General features: G+C 37.7%; 1 protein-coding gene across 4 annotated transcripts in view; it reads left to right on the top strand.

Moving 5' to 3' along the window:
- EFR3A (EFR3 homolog A) overlaps positions 1–19,482 on the top strand; it is an 85,343-nt gene that overhangs the window by 20,961 nt on the left and 44,900 nt on the right. For all 4 annotated transcript variants that reach the window (XM_082044112.1, XM_082044113.1, XM_082044114.1 and 1 more), the window contains 4 exons: positions 3,323–3,399; positions 5,251–5,378; positions 7,370–7,520; positions 17,185–17,306. In XM_082044112.1, the coding sequence (XP_081900238.1) occupies positions 3,323–3,399; positions 5,251–5,378; positions 7,370–7,520; positions 17,185–17,306 (478 nt within the window). The remainder of the gene's footprint in view (positions 1–3,322; positions 3,400–5,250; positions 5,379–7,369; positions 7,521–17,184; positions 17,307–19,482) is intronic.

Genomic DNA, 19,482 nt, shown 5'->3' with positions numbered 1-19,482 from the left:
AAGTAGAACAGGTTCTTTTTACCTGGCTTAGTGACTGCATTCTGTAGACCTACAAAACAGCTTAGTTGTGTGAAAAGAATCTGTTTATTTGGTTCAGCTTCTCTCTGGGTTAAATTTGTATCCAAGAAGTAGAGAATCCATTTTCAATTGCTCAGCTTCTCTCCATCTTTTAAAACATTCATTTTTTTTCTGGTCTATGTAGTGAAATGTTCCTAGATTTAATTTTATTTTTTAAGTTAAATATTTTTAATGTATGTTAAGGCTTGATTTATTTTGTATTCATACGTTTTATTTTAAACTCTGTTCCTATGTTTTTATTAATCTTTCCTGGCTATATCAAAACACCAAGCAATGATAAATAATATTCCTACAGAGTGTGTCTTATGACTGTTAATTGTTTTGCTTTTTGCTTTTGGTTTTCTTTTTTTCCCTGTGTTCTTTATCACTTATTTTTTTCCTGATAGTGTTATGCTTGAATTTCTTTACTCAAAATATCTTTGGAGGCTTAATAGATTAGCTTTCTAATACTTGCATGTTCTTTTTAATTTAGAAAATTCTTTTAATGACATTAAAATAAATGCTGCTTTTAGGTTTGTATTTTGATGATAGGAAACTGTTTGAAAAAATATTCTTTTTTTTTTTTTTTTTTAATTGAAACCATGCTATAATTAAATATATAACAATGTAAATATTCAACTGAAAATCAAGATGGGAAGAATAGAAAAATCTTCAAATCTTATGTAATACCCTTATTATTAGGCTGTTTTTGTAATGCAAAAATTCAGTGTGCCATAAATTTGAAGAGGAGCATTTGAGCACTATTGAGTTTCCATTTACTGGAAGCGTCTGGTGAGGCTGTCAGAATGAGCTGCTGCAGTTATCTGATATTTCATCCTTCTCAAAGGAGTGACTGTATCCAGGCTTTATGTTCAATTTATGTAATTACCACAATTCTGAAACACTGTTTGAAAACTGAAATTGGAGTTCTTTGCAAGGATTTTCTCTCCTCTCACTTAAAGAGGGAGAAGTAACTCTGGAAGTGGTTTTAGTTGCCTCTGTCTTGCCCACAGTATTCTACAGTATTTTCTACAGATAACTCTAGTGAAATATTTACTATAGTTATTGTAAGAATATTTTGTTGTCAGTAATCAAACATACAGTTTACTCTTGACCGATGTTACTGGTCTAAAAGGTAGAAAATCAAGTAAGAAAACACAAGTACCAAGAGTGTTGAGCCGGATGCGGAGCTGCACACTTAACTCAAGGGACTTTAACAATATTAGATCTTGTCACTTGAATTTCTGAATACTGAATTATATACTGGGCTCTAATGAGGTACTTCTTCCTTATTAAGATTTTACTGACATTTAAAATGTCACACAACATTGCTGTCAATAGATTATATTTGTGCAACTATCTGAATTGCATCTGGTTTAATTCTAGTAGGATTTAACCGCTTCTGAAACCTGCATTTTCCAGTGGCATATAAAATAACTTTGATTTTAGCTACTTAGGACCTGCAGCTTTCATTGGTTAGACTTCTGTGAGTAGGAGATGTCAACAGAAGGAGTCAAATAAAGAACTTAAAAGTAGTAACAAATATTCTCAATATGTCAGTTGTTTATTCCTTGCATGTTTTTTGCTTTTGTATTTATGTATTGAAGTTGTAACTGTTCGTCTTAGTGGCGATATATGACTCTATGATCGATGAATTGAGTCAGAAGATTACTGAGGAGAACTTAGAGTTAAAATGTGCTTTTAAAATCATAGATAAATCTGTATTAATTGTTTAAATAAATTGCAAGAGTTAAATTGTCAGACTATGAGCACAATTCATTTTATTTGTCCAAAAGACAAGTAGTATCTGAAAACAGGTGGAATAGAGGGACAGTGTCCAATCAGGAAAAGTCTTGTAATAAAAACAAGGGGAAAACAGCAGGGGAAGTCATTGTGAATCTCCCAGATGTTCTGTTAAATATGGGTAAAAACAACTAAGCTTACTTGATACCTTAATAAATACAAATCCTGATGTGTTTGTCTAATACTTCTTCACATCTTGAAGCAATTGCAGATAAATTGCAATCATCAAAATTACTAGATATCCTTTATTCTTTTCCCTGTTATGGCTCGCAGTAAAAGTTTTTGCAGCTTTTACTATTTTTAGCAAAGTGATTTATGATTTCTTTGGAGTACATATATGGACACCTTTCATAAGGTATTTTTAAGATATTTAGCTGCTCTGAATGCTGTAGGTACTGAGATTTGAAAGACCAGACAGCCACTGAACTGCATGCGTACTGGCTGGGTTATTATTCAGTATATTATTTCCAGCTTAGTGACATCAGAGCTGCTTTAATGTTTATGGGAGGCCTGACCAGTGACGTAGTTTGATAATACATTGACTAAAACATTTAAAACCTTATGTGTCAAAACATTTAAATGCCTTGGGAATAAATCTGCACTGATAAAACAATTGGACAGATCATTGGAAACATTTTTTAACTTTTTTTTTTTCCTGAGATTTTATTTCAAGTAAACTGGAATGATTCCAAAGTTCTAGTAGTTCTGAATACTAGAAAAACAGCAACATGAACCAACAAACCACACACATACACAAAAGAACCCCAAACAAGACAAACACGACTATACTTTGCAGTTGTCTGTCTTCTTAGAGAAGGCAGTATGATATTTGAAATCAATATAATTACAGGTTACATGTATTGATCTGATTATCTTCATATGAATACAGTATTACTAATAGAGTGGAAATGAGATCAAAAAAATACCTTTCTTCACTTTGTGACTGTCTTTTGTCCAATGCCCAGTAAAATGGTGGGATAATGCAGGAAGAGCTTGTTTTGTTTATTGTTCTTTATATTGCTTTACATGGGTGCCTGAAAACAGAAGATTTCATAGTTGACTTTTTGTAGAAGAGCGAATGTAATGTGTGTTTAGATATGTTTTGAAATGATCATTCAGAATGAAGATAAAACAGCAAATGAAGTAGCCTTTGGTTTAATATTATTAAATTTTGAAATTTCTTGATATTTTCTGCACGTTTTAAATATGACCGCATGACAGGGGCGTTTCTAGTACCCAAGACGTTTGCATATTTTCTAATGTATTACCTTATAATAGTAGTTTTCCTTATTTGACTTCTCAGTCATTTTCTGTTACCTTAATTTTGCTTTATTGCTGATAGTAAGAAGCATCTGAATTCACCGTATCTTTTTCCTCTTTGCTTGTCAGCCAGTCACTTCAAATGAAAATACTGTAGTTCCTAAAACTGAATTCCAATTCTGTCGGGTGAATCTCTCCGCAGGAGTTTGCTGTTGCTGTGCTGCTTTGCGACCTCGCTACAAGCGTCTGGTAGACAACATATTTCCTGAAGATCCAAAAGTAAGTGATGACTTTAAAATTTTAAGGGATTGGCATTTGAAAATATTTGGTTAAATAACTAATGCTATAGGCATTAAAAAAAAATCTTTTCTATTTTCACACTTTACAGTAAATTCTGCTTAACATTTCATGGCTTTCATAGAGATTAGCAGAATATTTTAGCTGGAAAGGGACTTCTACAGATCATCTAGTCTAATTAGCTTTTCAAAGCAGGGCTGTGCATACTGAAGAGTAAAATTAATATGTTCAGAGAAATAGAGATTTAATTAAACAGGGTATTCTGCAGCAGAGGTAGCACTTCATAACTACTTAGAATGACAAAAACTTGTTTCGTTATGGTTGCAGGTGTGAACATTTTCTCTTTTTCTACAAGATTTTAATTTTCTAACTCTTGATGTATTGACTGTGTAAGTTTTTATAGTTCTGGTAGACTGTTGTGATTCAAAAGGAATTTTTGTTGTTATTTTTTAATTTCTCTGGTTATTCATATAGATTTTCTTTTCACTGGAACAGCCTTGGCTCTTACTCTCTGTGAAAAGAAATAACTTCTGTGTTACCTTTCAGTAACACCTACATCTCTGCATAATGATGTGACGGTTCAGACTGATCAAGAGCTTGTGTTTCTGCTGCTGTATTTTTTTAAATGCTTTAACAAATTTTATTGCCTTGTATCACAGTAGAAGTAAGCAGAACAGTCTGTATTTGTATAATGTTTGGCTTATATCTTACAAAGTACGTGGGCTTTTCTTTAAAATGTGTTGTTATTGAGTGCTGGTTACTATATAATTGTATGTTACTGGCTTGAAAGGAAATGTTTTCTGTGTATCTAGTGTGCTGAAAGCATGGGACAATATGGTTTTATAGATTTATTTGTTTTAATTTAATTTAATTTAATTTGTTTGAATCAGGCAGAATTGCTACAGTTGTAGTTTTAAGCTTTGATCTCAGTAGCTTTGAGCTGACCGCTCCTTAGGCTCTGCTTTTGTTATTATTCATTGGCTCAGTGTGGGACACAAGCCAGTCCATGGCGTTTCACTTTTTTAAAGTAGGAGAGGACTTGCTTGATAAAATGCATTCATTATTAATGAGTGTGTTAAAAGCTTCAAAGTCATTTATTTGAAAAAGATAATGTTTTTGTGAACATCTAGAAAAAAAAAAAAAACAACCAACACAAAAATCAAAATCAACAACAACAGAAAGCCAAACCAGCAAACAAAAGACAAAAAGCTTTATCCTTCTTACCTGATAGTTATAACTATAACCTCATCTGAGGAGATCCACATCACAGTTCACATTGGAACTAATATGTTGATCTTTGATCTTATTTCTAACAATTAGCCTATGTGTACCCTGTATGTCAGTCTTGTCCGAGGTGTGCCACCGAAGAAATAAGATATTCAAACTGCACTTAAAAATATTGAAAGTGCAATCTTGTTTGTATATAGTGTCAAAATTATGCATCATATATATTTTTTTGGAGGAAAGGGAAAAAAAATACATTGTATTAGCAGGGGAAGAAGTGTGGTTTAGAATTGGTGACATATCTCACTAAATACCTTCTTTTGGAATACCTTTTTTCCCCCCACCCCACGCCCCACCCCCAAGAAAAGAAACAGATGGGAAGATAGTTGCTTCATTTCTTTAAAAAATATTTTACTTAATTTTTTGTTGCTGATTTTTGCAGCTGAGCTAATGACAGTTTTGCTCAAAAGTGTTTGTTGTATTTTTTTTTTCACTAGTTTATTCCCATCTGTATGGCTCCCGTCTTCAAATGTTGAATAGACAAAAGGAGAAAAGCTTCAAAAGCATTATACTTCCTGTGAACTTTTTATTTTGTGTGTCTGTTTTTAGGATGGGCTTGTTAAAGCTGATATGGAGAAGCTGACTTTCTATGCGGTTTCTGCACCAGAAAAGCTGGATCGAATTGGTGCTTACCTGGCAGAGAGACTGAGCAGAGATGTTGTCAGACATCGTTATGGGTAAGGAAATAAGTCACAGCATTAAAAATAGATGCCAACATGTAGTGGCGTTTTGTCTTGTTTGTTCTGATCAAGTTTAGGAGGCAAGACAGACCCAGTCCCTCTGTGGCAAGTTAACTTTGGCTGCAGGTGCCCACCCAAGCTGCTCTCTCGCTCATTAAAAGCTCAAGGGTGAAGATAAGGAGAGGGAGATCACTCAGCAGTTACCATCATGGGCAAAAAAGACTCATGTTGGGGAAGATTAATTTATTGCCGATTAATGGCAGAGTAAGATAGGGAGAAATAAAAACAAAGCTAAAATCACCATCCCTCCAGCCGCTCTTCTTCCTAGGTTCAACTTCACTTCTGACTCCTCAACCTCCCACGGTGAGCAGTAGATGGGGAATGGTGGATATGGTCAGCTCGTAACATCTTCTACCTGTTGTAGCATGGAGGGTGTTAGTCTCTTCTCCCAAGTAGCAAGTGATAGGACAAGAGGAAATGGCCTCAAGTTGTACCAGGGGAGGTTTAGGTTGGATATTAGGAAAATATTCTTCATGGAAAGGGTTGTCAGGCATTGGAACAGGCTGCCCAGGGAAGTGGTTGAATCACCATCCCTGGAGGTGTTTAAAAGAAGTTTAGACGAGGTTCTTAGAGACATGGTTTAGTGATAGGTTAGGTTATGGTTGGACTCGATGATCCTGAGGGTCTCTTCCAACTGAAATGATTCTGTGATTCCATGATCTTGTCTCTGCTGCTCCTTCCTCCACACACTCTTCCCCTGCTCCAGCATTGGGTGCCTCCCACGGGAGACAGCCCTTCGAGAATTGCTTCGGCATGGGTGCTTTCCACAGGGTGCAGTCCTTCGGGAACACACTGCTGCAGCATGGGTTCCGCCCAGATCACAGGTCCCACCAGCAGTTCTGCTCCTGTGTGGGCTCCTCTCCACATGACCACAGCTCTTGCCAGGAACCTGCTATAGCAGGGCCTTTCCACGGGCTGTAGGTTCCTTCAGGGCACATCCACCTGCTCCAGCATTAGGTCCTGCGTGGGCTGCAGTGTGGGTTTCTGCTCCCCTGAGGTCCTTCATGGGCGCTACCAGTGTCAGTGAGAGGCTCAGCTTTGGGAAGTGGTGGGTCCATCTTGGAGCTGGCTGGGGATGGCTCTATCTGACATGGGGGCAGCTCCTGGGGTCTTCTCACTGCAGCCACCTCGGCAGCCCCCTTGCTACCAAAACCTTGCCATGTAAACCCAATATACCTTTCAGTGTCATTCAGGGTGTTGGGAAGAGGGGATATCTTTCTTTTTAGCCCTTTTGACTAAATTGTATTTGAATGGGAACTTTAAAACTCTGTCACACTCTGAGTGCTGTTTGAGCTAGAAATTTTAAAGAAAGTCAAATTAAAGAACGAAAAGATTTTAAAGAATAGGGAAATGGAATAGGAAAATATTGAGTCTAAGAAATGGCAGAAGTTGGAAAAGAAAGGCAGCATCCATCACAGGCCATCATTTTTGGCCTTCATGGCGTCAAAAGCTATTTTTATAACTTTATAGAATGAGTAAATGGCCATTTTTGAGGGTAATTAATTTTGGTCACTGCTTTCTTTACTCTTTTCATTTACTTAGCATGTTATCAGACTGTGCAGGAGCATGAGTAAGTTGCTGTCTTTCTGTACTGGGATTTAGGTAGACAGAGGATCAGTAGACTAGAAAGCTGGGATTTATAATTGAAAATAAAATGTGCTAGGAAAGAAAATTGAACTGTATTCACTCTTACCAAGTATTAGGACATCCTTTCTAAAAACGCTCAATTCCATGTACTGCCCCTCCCCCCAAAAAGAAAAAATATGAATGTAGGAAATAGCAATAACTTCCATTTTTAGGCAATGGGGAATATGTGCCTTCCGTTCCTTCTTTTCTAATTTTTGTAGTAATAAGAACTTAAATGGAACTAGTTGAGGTAATGATAAGTGTAGTACATGTTTATGTGAGTCTCTGTAATTAATTTACAGGTATGTTTTGATTGCCATGGAGGCATTGGACCAGCTTCTAATGGCTTGCCATTCTCAAAGCATAAAACCGTTTGTGGAAAGTTTCCTTCACATGGTGGCCAAGCTTCTGGAATCAGGCGAACCAAAGCTGCAAGTTCTTGGAACTAATTCTGTGAGTAAGCTCAGATGCTAAATCGAATCAGAATAAGTCTTTGCTTATTTGCAGTGGGAAAGTAGTTTCAGAAGTCACAAAGTATCTTCTGCTTCACATGAATTGAGAAGATCCTGGATGTGGCAGGGCACATAGCATTTGGGCCCAACCACAGAACAGATACCAGCTGGAGGCAGAAAAACTGTTTCCTTTCAGTCTCTGAAATTCTTTTGATGGCTGGGCTCATTGCCTGCAGAAATAACTTTCTCCGGAAGGAACAGGAAAGCTGTTCTTGGGTTCATATTTGGAATCTTTAAACAGACCTCTGGGAGCCATGGTATAGGTAAAACACTGGTTTCTTTCTCTCCAGCAATGAGAGCGGTGGTGTGAGGAGGAGGAAATAACATCCTGCTCCACAGCACCGACACTACACTGAAAGATTCCTGTGAGCTGAAAAGCAGCCAGGAGACAACAGCTTGAAGTATGACAACATCACCATCTTATTAACTTCAGTGTTTCAGGATTCAGATCCAGACTTGAAGGATATAACTAAAAGTGTCAAAATGGAAATTTAGAGATCTCCAAAAATGTTGGAGATCTAGTTTTCCAAGTAGAGTGATGGCTGCAAACAGTATTATAGCTTTGTCATACTTACCTTCTAACCATTGTTTTTCCCAGCTGGTACAATAGGAATGTCATAAATTCCAGGTTTGAGATATGGACTGTTTTCACTTAGAGCGGTTGCTTTTACGTGTAATTTTAAGAGTAATGCTTGTGTACATTGCCGTTGCTAGCAGGGTGGGGGATGTTTGTGGATTCTGTCAAACTGCTGCTTTCCTTCGGGCATGATTCCCAGTTGATGGAATTAAATGGAGTTGCAGTTCAGGGAGATGAGAGGGTGAAGCAGTGTGATGCTACTGTGGAGTAGAATTTCTTATTATGGTGGAATGTAGAATTCTTCCTCTCATGTAGGGAAGGAGTGTCCCCTTGTGCCCCAAACTAACAGGGCAGCTTTACTGAGGACAATGAGAGGCAAATATATCAATATATCTATTTATTTATTTTAATATCTTTGAGCCAGAACACCCTGCTTCTTTTGATTAGTTTTTATAATAATGCCAGGGTGAGACCTCTTAGGGAAATAGTTTTCCAGTTATTTAGAATCCTTCGTGCCCAACAGTTAGTGCCAGCTTCTACTTTCATGTACATCACTTCCAAATGAATGTTATTGAACAGAACTCATTTGATGTCCCTGTCAGTTCCTAATGAAGTCTTTCATGAGCAAAGCAGATTAATGGACTTCCTAAATTAAGAGATAATTTGTGTTTGTCTGTTGTAAAACTCAGTAACCAAAATGATAATTTTTTGTAAATAACATGTCAGATTCTGTGAGGAGAGTGAATCTATATGGCTGTTCAACAGTATTCCAAAGGCTAATTTTAGCCTAATTATGCTGATTTCCCTCGCTGCCTCCTATAGTCAGTGAAGACAAAATAAAGGTCTTTTTGTGTTAACTCAAGACGAACAAAGTGTATTGGCACTGACAGCTTGGCTGTAGGACACTGACCTACTGTGTTCTTCAATATATCTTGTTAGATGGAGAGAGTTTACTATCATGTTTAAGCCTCTCTTAGTATTTCTTCTCCTTCTGAAGGAAATAATAAACAAACAAAGAACCCAAAAAGAGTTAAGATGGTAGAGTGACTGAATAATGTTTCATGTGCTGTAATTATTCTGATGGTACCACTTTGGAGCAGGAACTAGTATTGTCTGTAAAAGAAGCATAAATTGTATATGAAGTGAATGTCTTTAAACTGGCAAAAATCAGGCAGCTTTTGGAAACGTTTCCATTGTATTTTTAGGTTAAACTCAATTTCAGGCCAATACAAATGTACAGTCTGCTTGCGCTTAAATGGAGTCTGGCTGTGGCTATAAGTAGATCTTGATTATTTTGCATCCAGAGCTGACTTTCAAAGCTTCGCTGGGATACAAAGGCAGCGATGTCTTTCTTGTAAGATTCAACTGTCTCACTTGAGTTGTAGGATTTTTTTCAGCCTCACAAGCAAATTTTGCTTCATCTGTGGGGACTCTTTTTCTCGGAAGTCAGGGTTTCAAATGAAACAAATCTGTGTACTGAATGACTCAGACTACTTTAAAGTCTTGGAAGGATCTGGAAGCTCCCACCGTCATCCAGGGCTTGTTTTTTTTCCCCCTGACTTCCAAATATCTGGTTTTGGATGCAGAACTTATTCAACTTGGTGTTCTATATCTTAAAAAAACCTAAAAGTTTCATTCAGTTGTTTGTCTTAAATTCTTTTTCTGAAGTTAAATTTCACTTTTTTAAGTAGATTTACTGCTAGAAAGCAAATGTTAAATATTGTTGTTTCAGTTAAATCATTGTTTTTCGTTTATATACGGTTATGTCTGATATTCAGGTTACATATAGTTAATTCTTAGGACTTTTTATATGTTCTATTTGTAAGTTATGTTAGCTTACTTCCTACAGCAGCAATGTTGTTTTTTGTGGGTTTTTCTAATAACAATTGTAAGTCTACTTATATAGATGGATACTTGGAAACAGGTGAAATTCAATACTGGGTAGGTTTAATAGGTTTATATATATGTATATATATATAAAACAGATTTCAAATTGGCAATGTCTATGAAGTTCAAAGTGTTTTTTTGTATCATGGAAGGTATTTTTATTAACCACGTGCTAGGGTAGCATATGCTGGTGAGGAAACTGAAAAAATGTGGTGGGAAAAAGTGAGATTTCCTTGGCTCAAGTGTTACAGAATCTGAAGGTTGATTGTAATAAGCTTTTACTTAGAAACTTATGGCAATACTAATTTCTCTCTCTAACCATTTTGCAGAATTTCAGTAACTGAGTAACATATAAAACATCTCTACCTGTCATGTAGAAATAATTACATGTGTAGCTTAGATCCATAGTTGTTATATTACTGGGATAGAATGAATTAATTATCCTTGTTCTTCCTGTTTAGATATGAAAAGCTTTAAAATATTTGAACTTTTGGTCAAATATTTTTTGGTACAAGAGATAATTAAAAAAAAAATATTTTTAATTTTCTGACTATTTCTTTTTGGAGAGAGTCCGGAAAATTTCTTTAGTGAGCAGCTGGTCAAAAACAATAGGGTCTGTAATTTAGTACAAATTTCATCTTAAACTATGTTAACAAAACTCAGTTGAATACAAAGCATTTTAAGCTAATTTGGAATGCTGATGGGGCGAATTCTTCTTTGTATTTTGATAGTAAAATATTAGTTTTTCATCTGAAAAATAGCAGATATTTGTAGAACCCAGTATAACCACATTTTAAATTCTTTGCCACAAATGCGTCCTTTAGTTGATAGGACGCTTCATTTTAGAAGGGCAGTTTCTTCTTGGGACCAGTGAAATAATGATACTAGCAGTGACAGCCATATGTTATTTAAAAGAAGACAAGCAGTATCACAGGTGGAAAAGTGGCCAGTCACTGCCTGATGTAAGAACAAGGTTTTTATATGTGTTGGCTTATAAAAGCAGTTGGGTTTGGCACAATTGAAGTGCATGTATATGTAAAAATAGTACAAAATGTCAAGAGTGTGAAATTAAGGAATGTCAGAATTAATATTCCCAGCAGAGTGCTTGTTTATCTTGCTTGTCTGCAGCATGCTAATCTGGAAGTATCTGATGGAAGCTTATCTTTATTACAAGATGCTTTTTTCGTTCTATTACCAATACAGAATTATATGCTAATAGTGATTTTATGTACATTTAATCTCTAGGATACCTGCTCCATCTTTTTTTTCAGAGGAGTTGAAGGTATAGAGAGACAGAATTACAAAAAACCACTCTTTCTCATCTTGTCGGTTTTTAAATTATCTTCTAAATTCTATGTCTGCATCTATTAGAATTTGAGTGATGCTGAATAAATGACTTTAGGCAGTTACACAACTGCACGCATGGCGTTCAGGATGATATTTATTCAAGTAGCATGATGCAAAATAGAACATGAAACTATCCATCCCATTCCGACAAAACTCAAAATGAGAAGTTTCAGGTGACTAAATCTCCAGTTCCTACTGCTGGAACCAATCTTGTGGTTATTTACTGAGATCATTTAAATACTGTGTTTGTAAAGTTAATGTACGAAACCAGCGTTTGAAACTTTTCTATTTAGAAAAGTTGAAGTGTTTGTCCTTTTTGCATTTGGTTGGTGATATGCTTACATACATTCACACTCTTGTCATTAATGCTGTATTAGAGCAACAAGACTGGTGAAGGGACTTGAAAATTAATGGAAATACGACATTACCAGTGTAAGTTCTTTCTTGTGCCTTCTGTTTTGTACAAATATAGAAGGCGCATGTACTGGTAAAGCTTCCATAAATTACTAATTGGTAATCGCAAGCATTTACTATATCTGAATGACATGTTTACTTTAAAAAAAACTTTGTAAGTATATCCCAAGCAAGTGCTTGGGCTTTCATAAGAGTTTTGTCTTTTTTTAGGTTGAATAATTTTTATATTTGAATTATGCTTGAAAATATCTTAGATGCTGAGGAGTCTTGATTTAACAACAATAACAGCTTAAGAGCACCACTGCTAAATGAGGAGAATGCATAGGCTAAGGTGTACTGTAAAAACTTTAAATTGCTGTAATGAAATGGAATTTTATACTTTATTGAAGGACAGTGCAACTGTTACAACAGCTTTCTTGTGGCCTCAATGTTCAGTCATGTGAATGCTAATCCTGGAATATGCTTCAGAAATGCTTGATGTTCAGTGAGTGAAATTGTTGCGTTATACACATGAGGAAATAAAAATAAATTGCCCTTTCTGGACATTTTACAGCGAGTGCCATTGGGAGAAGTGTAACTCCTGGGTACTTACTTCCCTGCTACAAATCTACAAATCATGATGAAGGAGAAATGTCCAGAATAAGAGTCCCTGGCACTTTCTTGGCCTCAATTTGTCATTTATTCTTGCAAAGCCATTTCTTGGGACAATAAATCTTTCTTCTAGCAAAACAGTTATTAGGGTTATATTAAGTTTTCATGTTGGAAGATCCTGTCAATCAAATAATTTAGTAATTTAGATAATATGCTAATATGAAATGCTAGATGAGTTAATATTCTCACAGCCACTTCTATAGTGTTCAGTGTTCTTGGAACTTTTTGCTTCCATTCTTTTACATTCTTTTATGGAAGTTTGCGGAGTAAATCAGTTGTAGACTTCAACATTTGAATGTCTGGCTTTATTTTCGTTATAACCCCGGACTTTATGCTTTATTAAATTGTAAGAATAATTAGGTTCATGCCTTCCAAAAACTGTAGAAAATCTATTTCTGTTTTGTAATGAACATTTCCATGAAACAAATCAATGAGACATAAGACATGTAAAGCATTTTCCAGGGTCTCTTGGGACAGAAATTGATCATTTTTATAACTTACTATATTGGAAAAAAAAGAAAAAAGGTTTCTGATTGTGGATGGTCTTTCAAACTGTGGCAGTAGACAATAATTTTATTTAGTTTTTTTTACTGTATGTCACTTTTTTGTCACCAACTATGCAGGATACAGAAGGGCATATAAAATGGATGTCTACTACACAATTTTGTTCCATTTTCAGTAATGTCTGAGAACTTAGTTTTACAAGCTGTATCATTTTCAGATGCGCCTGTAGTGTTCAGTGGGTGAAGTGATAGTGCAGTTGAAAGGGATAAGTGTTCTCGATAAAACAGAAAAAATACTAAAAAAAAATAGAAAAAGTGGTGTTTTTTCTGAAATATGCAGTTTTCACTTTCAGCAATAAAACTACCTCAAAACATCCACAAATCAGTATGCTGTAGGTTACACTAAAGTGCTTTGGGCTTGTCTAGGTGTGAGTAATGTGCTGACAAAAGCAGATTCTGCATCTCGGAAAGTCGACAAAAAATGCCTCAGCCTGTGCTTAGCAGTTGGTGAGAAGAATTAAGAATACAGGGGTGGGAAATCACAGAATCATAGAATGTCAGGGATTGGAAGGGACCTCGAAAGATCATCGTGTCCAATCCCCCTGCTGGAGCAGGAACACCCAGATGAGGTTACACAGGAAGGCGTCCAGGCAGGTTTTGAATGTCTCCAGAGTAGGAGACTCCACAACCCCCCTGGGCAGCCTGTTCCAGTGTCTGTCACCCTCACTGAGAAGAAGTTTCTTCTCAAATTCAAGCGGAACCTCTTGTGTTCCAGTTTGAATCCATTACCCCTTGTCCTATCATTGTTTGTCACCAAGAAGAGCCTGGCTCCATCCTCGTGACGCTCACCCTTTATGTATTTATCAACATTAATAAGGTCACCCCTCAGTCTTCTCTTCTCCAAACTAAAGAGCCCCAGCTCCCTCAGCCTTTCCTCATAAGGGAGATGCTCCCCTCCCTTCATCATCTTTGTTGCCCTGTGCTGGACTCTCTCCAGCAGTTCCCTGTCCTTCTGGAACTGAGGGGCCCAGAACTGGACACAATATTCCAGGTGTGGTCTCACCAGGGCAGAGTAGAGGGGAAGGAGAACTGCTCTGGACCTACTGACCACCCCCCTTCTAATCCACCCCAGGTACCATTGCCCTTCCTGGCCACAAGGGCCCAGTGCTGGCTCATGGTCATCCTGCTGTCCACCAGGACCCCCAGGTCCCTTTCCCTTATGCTGCTTTCTAATAGGTCATTCCCCAACTTATACTGGAACCCGGGGTTGTTCCTGCCCAGATGCAAGACTCTACACTTCCCTTTGTTATATTTCATTAAATTTTTCCCCGCCCAACTCTCCAGCCTGTCCAGGTCTCTGGATGGCAGCCTCTGGCATGTCAGCCACTCCTCCCAGTTTGGTGTCATCAGCAAACTTGCTGACAGTGCACTCTAGTCCCTCATCCAAGTCATCGATGAATATATTGAATAGTACTGTTTCCCGTTCCGACCCTTGAGCGACGCCAATAGATACTAGGGATCTTAATGGGACATCGCTGCTTCTGGGCAGAACTGGCATCATGTTACACCTCTCCTGACAACCTTTTCTAATTCTTTTTTTCATCCCTACGTGGACTGTCAGTGATGGAGAATCCAAAAGTTCGTTATGCAGTATGTCAGCATTTCGGGTTTTTTTTTAATATTTAACATGAGTAGCCTTTGCTTCAGTGTAAGCCCATGATTGCTTTTCCTGTTACTATTGGACAAAGAAAACAATTTATTCTTTGCTTTTTATAGCTGTCTTCTGTACGTTGCAGAGCTATGTCTTTTAGGCAGCTCTAGACTAGATAATGTAATGTCTTTTAGTCCTTTGTAACAGGTGTTTATCTAAAGCTTTGTTCATCCATTGAATAATTGAAGGTCTGTATCAGTTAATCACCATCTTCAGCTGCGATGCTTCAACTGGATGCAGTACTTAATTGAAGGGCTTATTAGTGCCAATTAGATGGCAGAAATTTCTCCATAGGTGTCATGGGTAATTCAGATGTATCACAACATATTGTTTTCTTTTTTTCTGAGTTTATGACATCATTGTTGAATGTGCAGTTTATTATAACTCTGAGTTTCTTTTCTGCATTTTCCTGTATCTGGCTTGTATTTGTACAGCTGTATTAAAATGGTATTTTTCATTTGTTATTCCTAAATGGCTACTTTGATTTTTCAGGTCCTATTTCCAGGCATGAAGTGTGCCTAAAGCTCTGGACAGTGTTGGCACATTTGACAAGCCCACTCTGTCATCCAAGTCTGTAGTGAAACTCAAATACTACTGTATTCCAGACAGACCTCTTCAGAAGTTCACTCAGTACATTATTGTATTTTGATGTTTTACATGTTTTTCTACATTTTTTTTCTAAACCCTTTTGCATCTATCTTATAGGGAGTATTCTTTTAACAGTGGGGATTTTTTTTAGCTTCCCTTTGAGAATTTGGTGTATTTTTTTGTCAACACTATCACTGAAGTTAAGATATGACAGGTGCTGCTTCATCTGGATTCATAAAATCTATTTCCTTGTCATAGGAATAATTTAGGCTGGGTTGATGTGATTTCTTCTTGAGAAATCCGTATTGACTGTTACTTACCCTTTCGTTACTTTGTACATGTTTGCAAATTGGATTTTTTTTTTCCAGAATGTGTTTCTGTGAGCGAAGTCAACTGGGTTATAATTCCCTGACTCCTTTTTCCTTTTCTTAAAGATACAACTGGCAGAATGACTCCGAGTTTATTTCCCCTGAATTTTGATAAGTCAGAATACTACTAGTTAACCTGCTAGTGACAGTGAACTGTGTGATTGCTTGGGTTGCACTCTACAACTACCTGAAAGGAGGTTGCAGCGAGGTGCGTGTTGGTCTCTTCTCCAAAGTAATAAGTGATAGGATGAGAAGAAATGGCCTCGAGTTTCACCAGAGGTGGTTTAGATTGGGTATTAGGAAAAATTTCTTCACCAAAATGGTTGTCAGGCATTGGGACACCATCCCTGTAAGTGTTTAAAAGACGTGTAGATGAGGTTCTTAGGGATATGGTTAGTGGTGGACCGGGCAGTGTTAGGTTAATGGTTAGACTCGATGATCTTGAGGGTCTTTTCCAACCTACATGATTCTGTGATTCTGTTAAGTGTATCAGCAAGTTTGCTGATGATACAAAACTGGAAGGAGTGGCTGACACACCAGAAGGCTGCGCTGCCATCCAGTGAGATCTGGACAGGCTGGAGAGTTGGGTGGAGAGGAACCTAATGAAGTTCAACAAAGGCAAGTGTAGGGTCCTGCACCTGTGGAGGAGCAACCCCATGTACCAGTACAGGTTGGGGGTTGACCTGCTGGAAAGCAGCACGGCAGAGAAGGACCTGGGAGTCCTGGTGGACAACAGATTGACCATGAGTCAGCAATGTGCCCTGTGGCCCAGAAGGCAAATGACATCCCGGGGTGCATTAAGAAGAGGGTGACCAGCAGAGGTTATCCACCCCCTCTACTCTGCCCTGGTGAGGCCACAGCTGGAGTACTGCGTCCAGTTCTGGGCTCCCCAGTCCAAGAGAAAAAAGAAACTACTGGAGGGACTCCAGCAGAGGGCTACAAAGATCATTAGGGGACTGGAGCATCTTTGTAAGAGAGTAGAAGAGAAGGCTGAGAGGTGATCTTATGTATGCTTGTAAATATCTCAAGGGTGGGTGTCAAGCAGGTGGGACCGGTGCTGTCCAACAACAGGAAGAGAAACTTCTTTACTTTGAGGTGCCAGAGCCCTGGAACAGGCTGCCCAGAGAGGTTGTGGAGTCTCCTCTGGAGACATTCAAGCCCACTTGGACACATTCCTGTGTGATCTGCTCTGGTGAACCTGCTTTAGCAGGTGGGTTGGATTTGAATGATCTCCAGAGGTCCCGTCCAACCCCAACCATTCTGTGGTTCTGTGAATTGATGACACTCACTGTTGAAGTGTTAGATGTTTCTGTAATTCATAGGATCTTGTATTTCACACAGTTGTGCCCTTTCATAATTGAAATGAAGTTCTAGTGGAAAGGCTTTAAAAAGAAAACTCTCTAATTTAACTCTTTCATCTCTAAATATTTAAGTATTGTCAAATCTGCATTCTTTCCTAATGCAGTGTTTTATGTTACCTCATAAATGAAGCTTAGTATTTGTTATTCTGTTTTGGGAAGTTGTTATCAAAAGGGTTTTTAATGTATTTCATTTTCCAGTTTGTCAAATTTGCCAACATTGAGGAAGACACACCTTCATATCACAGACGCTATGACTTCTTTGTGTCTCGATTCAGTGCCATGTGTCATTCATGTGACCACGATCCAGAAATACAAAACGAGTAAGTGCTGTTCTGTATGTATTATAGAAGATTATCTTAACACATTAATATAGTCTGTAACGCAGCTTTTATTATGATATTTAATGGAATAGTTCATTCCATAGGAAGAAAATGATCGTCTGATGTTTTATATAGCACTGAATATTGCAAATCTTAGGTGGCTAGAACTCCTAGAATATTTAAGTGAAATTTTACCTGAATAATACCTGCTGCATTGCATTGATTCGCTCCAGAAAGGCACTACTTATTACTGTAAATGTGTGCAAGTTGCATTTGAGAAATTAATGGGGCTACTTATACAAATAAAAAGAGCAGATTTTGAATCGGCTATTTGAGAATTACTCATTAAAACTGAGTTTTCTTAGACGTCTGCAGTATGGTACTGTGTGCGAAACTGAAATGCCTTCATGAATTAGTACTTCAAATCTTTACAGTTATGTAAGCACCACAATTTTTTTTACTTCAGCTCCCCCTAGTGATATGTTCTTTATATGGATTGTCAATCACAATTTAACTCCTGAGCATTTTAGAAAACTCAAGGCTTTTCAGATAATATGGTTCACGTCTCTATTGTACTCACCCCTTCTATTTCTGTGCACTAAATTGTTCAGCCAACTATGAAAAATCCATGTGCTGAACATTTATTCAACCCTTTGGGTGTACTGCTGTTACGTTAGCTGCAATGCATACAGATTTTTCTTAAAATTTGCAGCTTTAAAAATCTGCGAACTGTATTTTCAAAAAGAATGAATACTGCATAAAGCACTTAGGAAAATAAAACGAAGAATTCCTTCCTCCTTTAGTGTCCTGGTTGCCTCCTCCTTGGCTTTTGTAATTTGCTGCCATCTTACTTGTTGCCCTGTTGCTATATGTAGGGTTCTGCAGTAAACGTTGTCCCTAAAAGGTTAGGATTAAATCCAACTCATTCCTTTGTACTTTCCCCCCTGTCCTATGCCCTTTCCCTTTAGGAAGATTATTCCCATGAATGGTTTTACAGGATGACGCCGTGAATTGTTTGGGGAGGAAATGAAGGGATGGTAAATTGTATTGAGGGAGCAAAGGGGATGGAAACTCTTTAAGCAGGTGTCACGAGTGAAGCCCGTGTGTGCACCTACCTCGGAACTTGGGCTTCTCTCAGGTGCCATATATTTACCTGGAGCTGATGGTCGCAAATTGTATTCATAAATGTTTTAATGAGCTTTTTCAGATTTTTGCCTTTTTAGGCTTGGTGAAACTAAACCAGAAATGTTAAACCGTTCACTTACTGTAAAACATTTCGTAAGGGAACAGGATATGAAGCTCAGCCCATGACTTTTAGTACTGCTTTCACTTTTATTGCCCCTTGCAAATGAGAGGTTATATTGGTCATGAGCTAGAACATGGAATGAATTAAGAGACTAGCACATCCCTGATTCATTTATCTAGTATGATCTACCACACATAAAGATACCTCAAGGTAAAATACCTCAAAGCAGTGATTGCTGTGGGAGTAAGAGAACTCTGCTAATCTTTTGCTCTTTGAATTGTCAGCCAGTGTCACCTGTGTTTCAGTTTGCAATGTTGATGTACCCTTAGGGAGGAATTCTATCCTAGTGACATAAGACTATACATGACCTTGATTTGAATGTAATCTCCGCTTTAGTATCCACCTGAGCCTTCTTCAGAGGAGTGAAACCTTTCTTGTATGTGTTGAAATTTGATGCTGCACCTTTATCAGTACTTTGACCCTCATTTTTCAATCTATCGTGCAATGGTAAGAACATGAAATTAGTGCTAGTGGCACACCAGTACATAAAAATGTAGTCTCTTTCCTCCATGTGAACCAATATTTTTACTCAGATAACCAAATGTATAGGAATGCTGTCTTTTTCCATATCATCCTGGACAGTTTGAATGTATCTCTTTAGAAAGAGACCTTTATGAACAGCAATCATTCTTGGAGCTGGCTTACCAGGTTTGCTGTAGGTACCGAGGTAATTCAACGAAACAGATGAGCTGCAGATTACAATTCTAAATGCAGATATCACAAGCAGTTGGTACCATTGATGGGGATAGGGAGTACTTCAGCTGATCCAAAGCTGGACATCCTCTGGTGAGGCCGCATCTGGAGTACTGCATCGAGTTCTGGCTTCCCAGTTTAAGGAGAATAAGGAATTACTAGAGGGAGTCCAGCGGT

The sequence above is a fragment of the Streptopelia decaocto genome (genome assembly GCF_964273445.1).
Source record: "Streptopelia decaocto genome assembly, chromosome: 2".
NCBI classification, from domain to species: Eukaryota; Metazoa; Chordata; class Aves; order Columbiformes; family Columbidae; genus Streptopelia; species Streptopelia decaocto.
The sequence above is the reverse complement of the archived record's forward strand: the minus strand, read 5'-3'. Positions and strand labels throughout refer to the sequence as shown.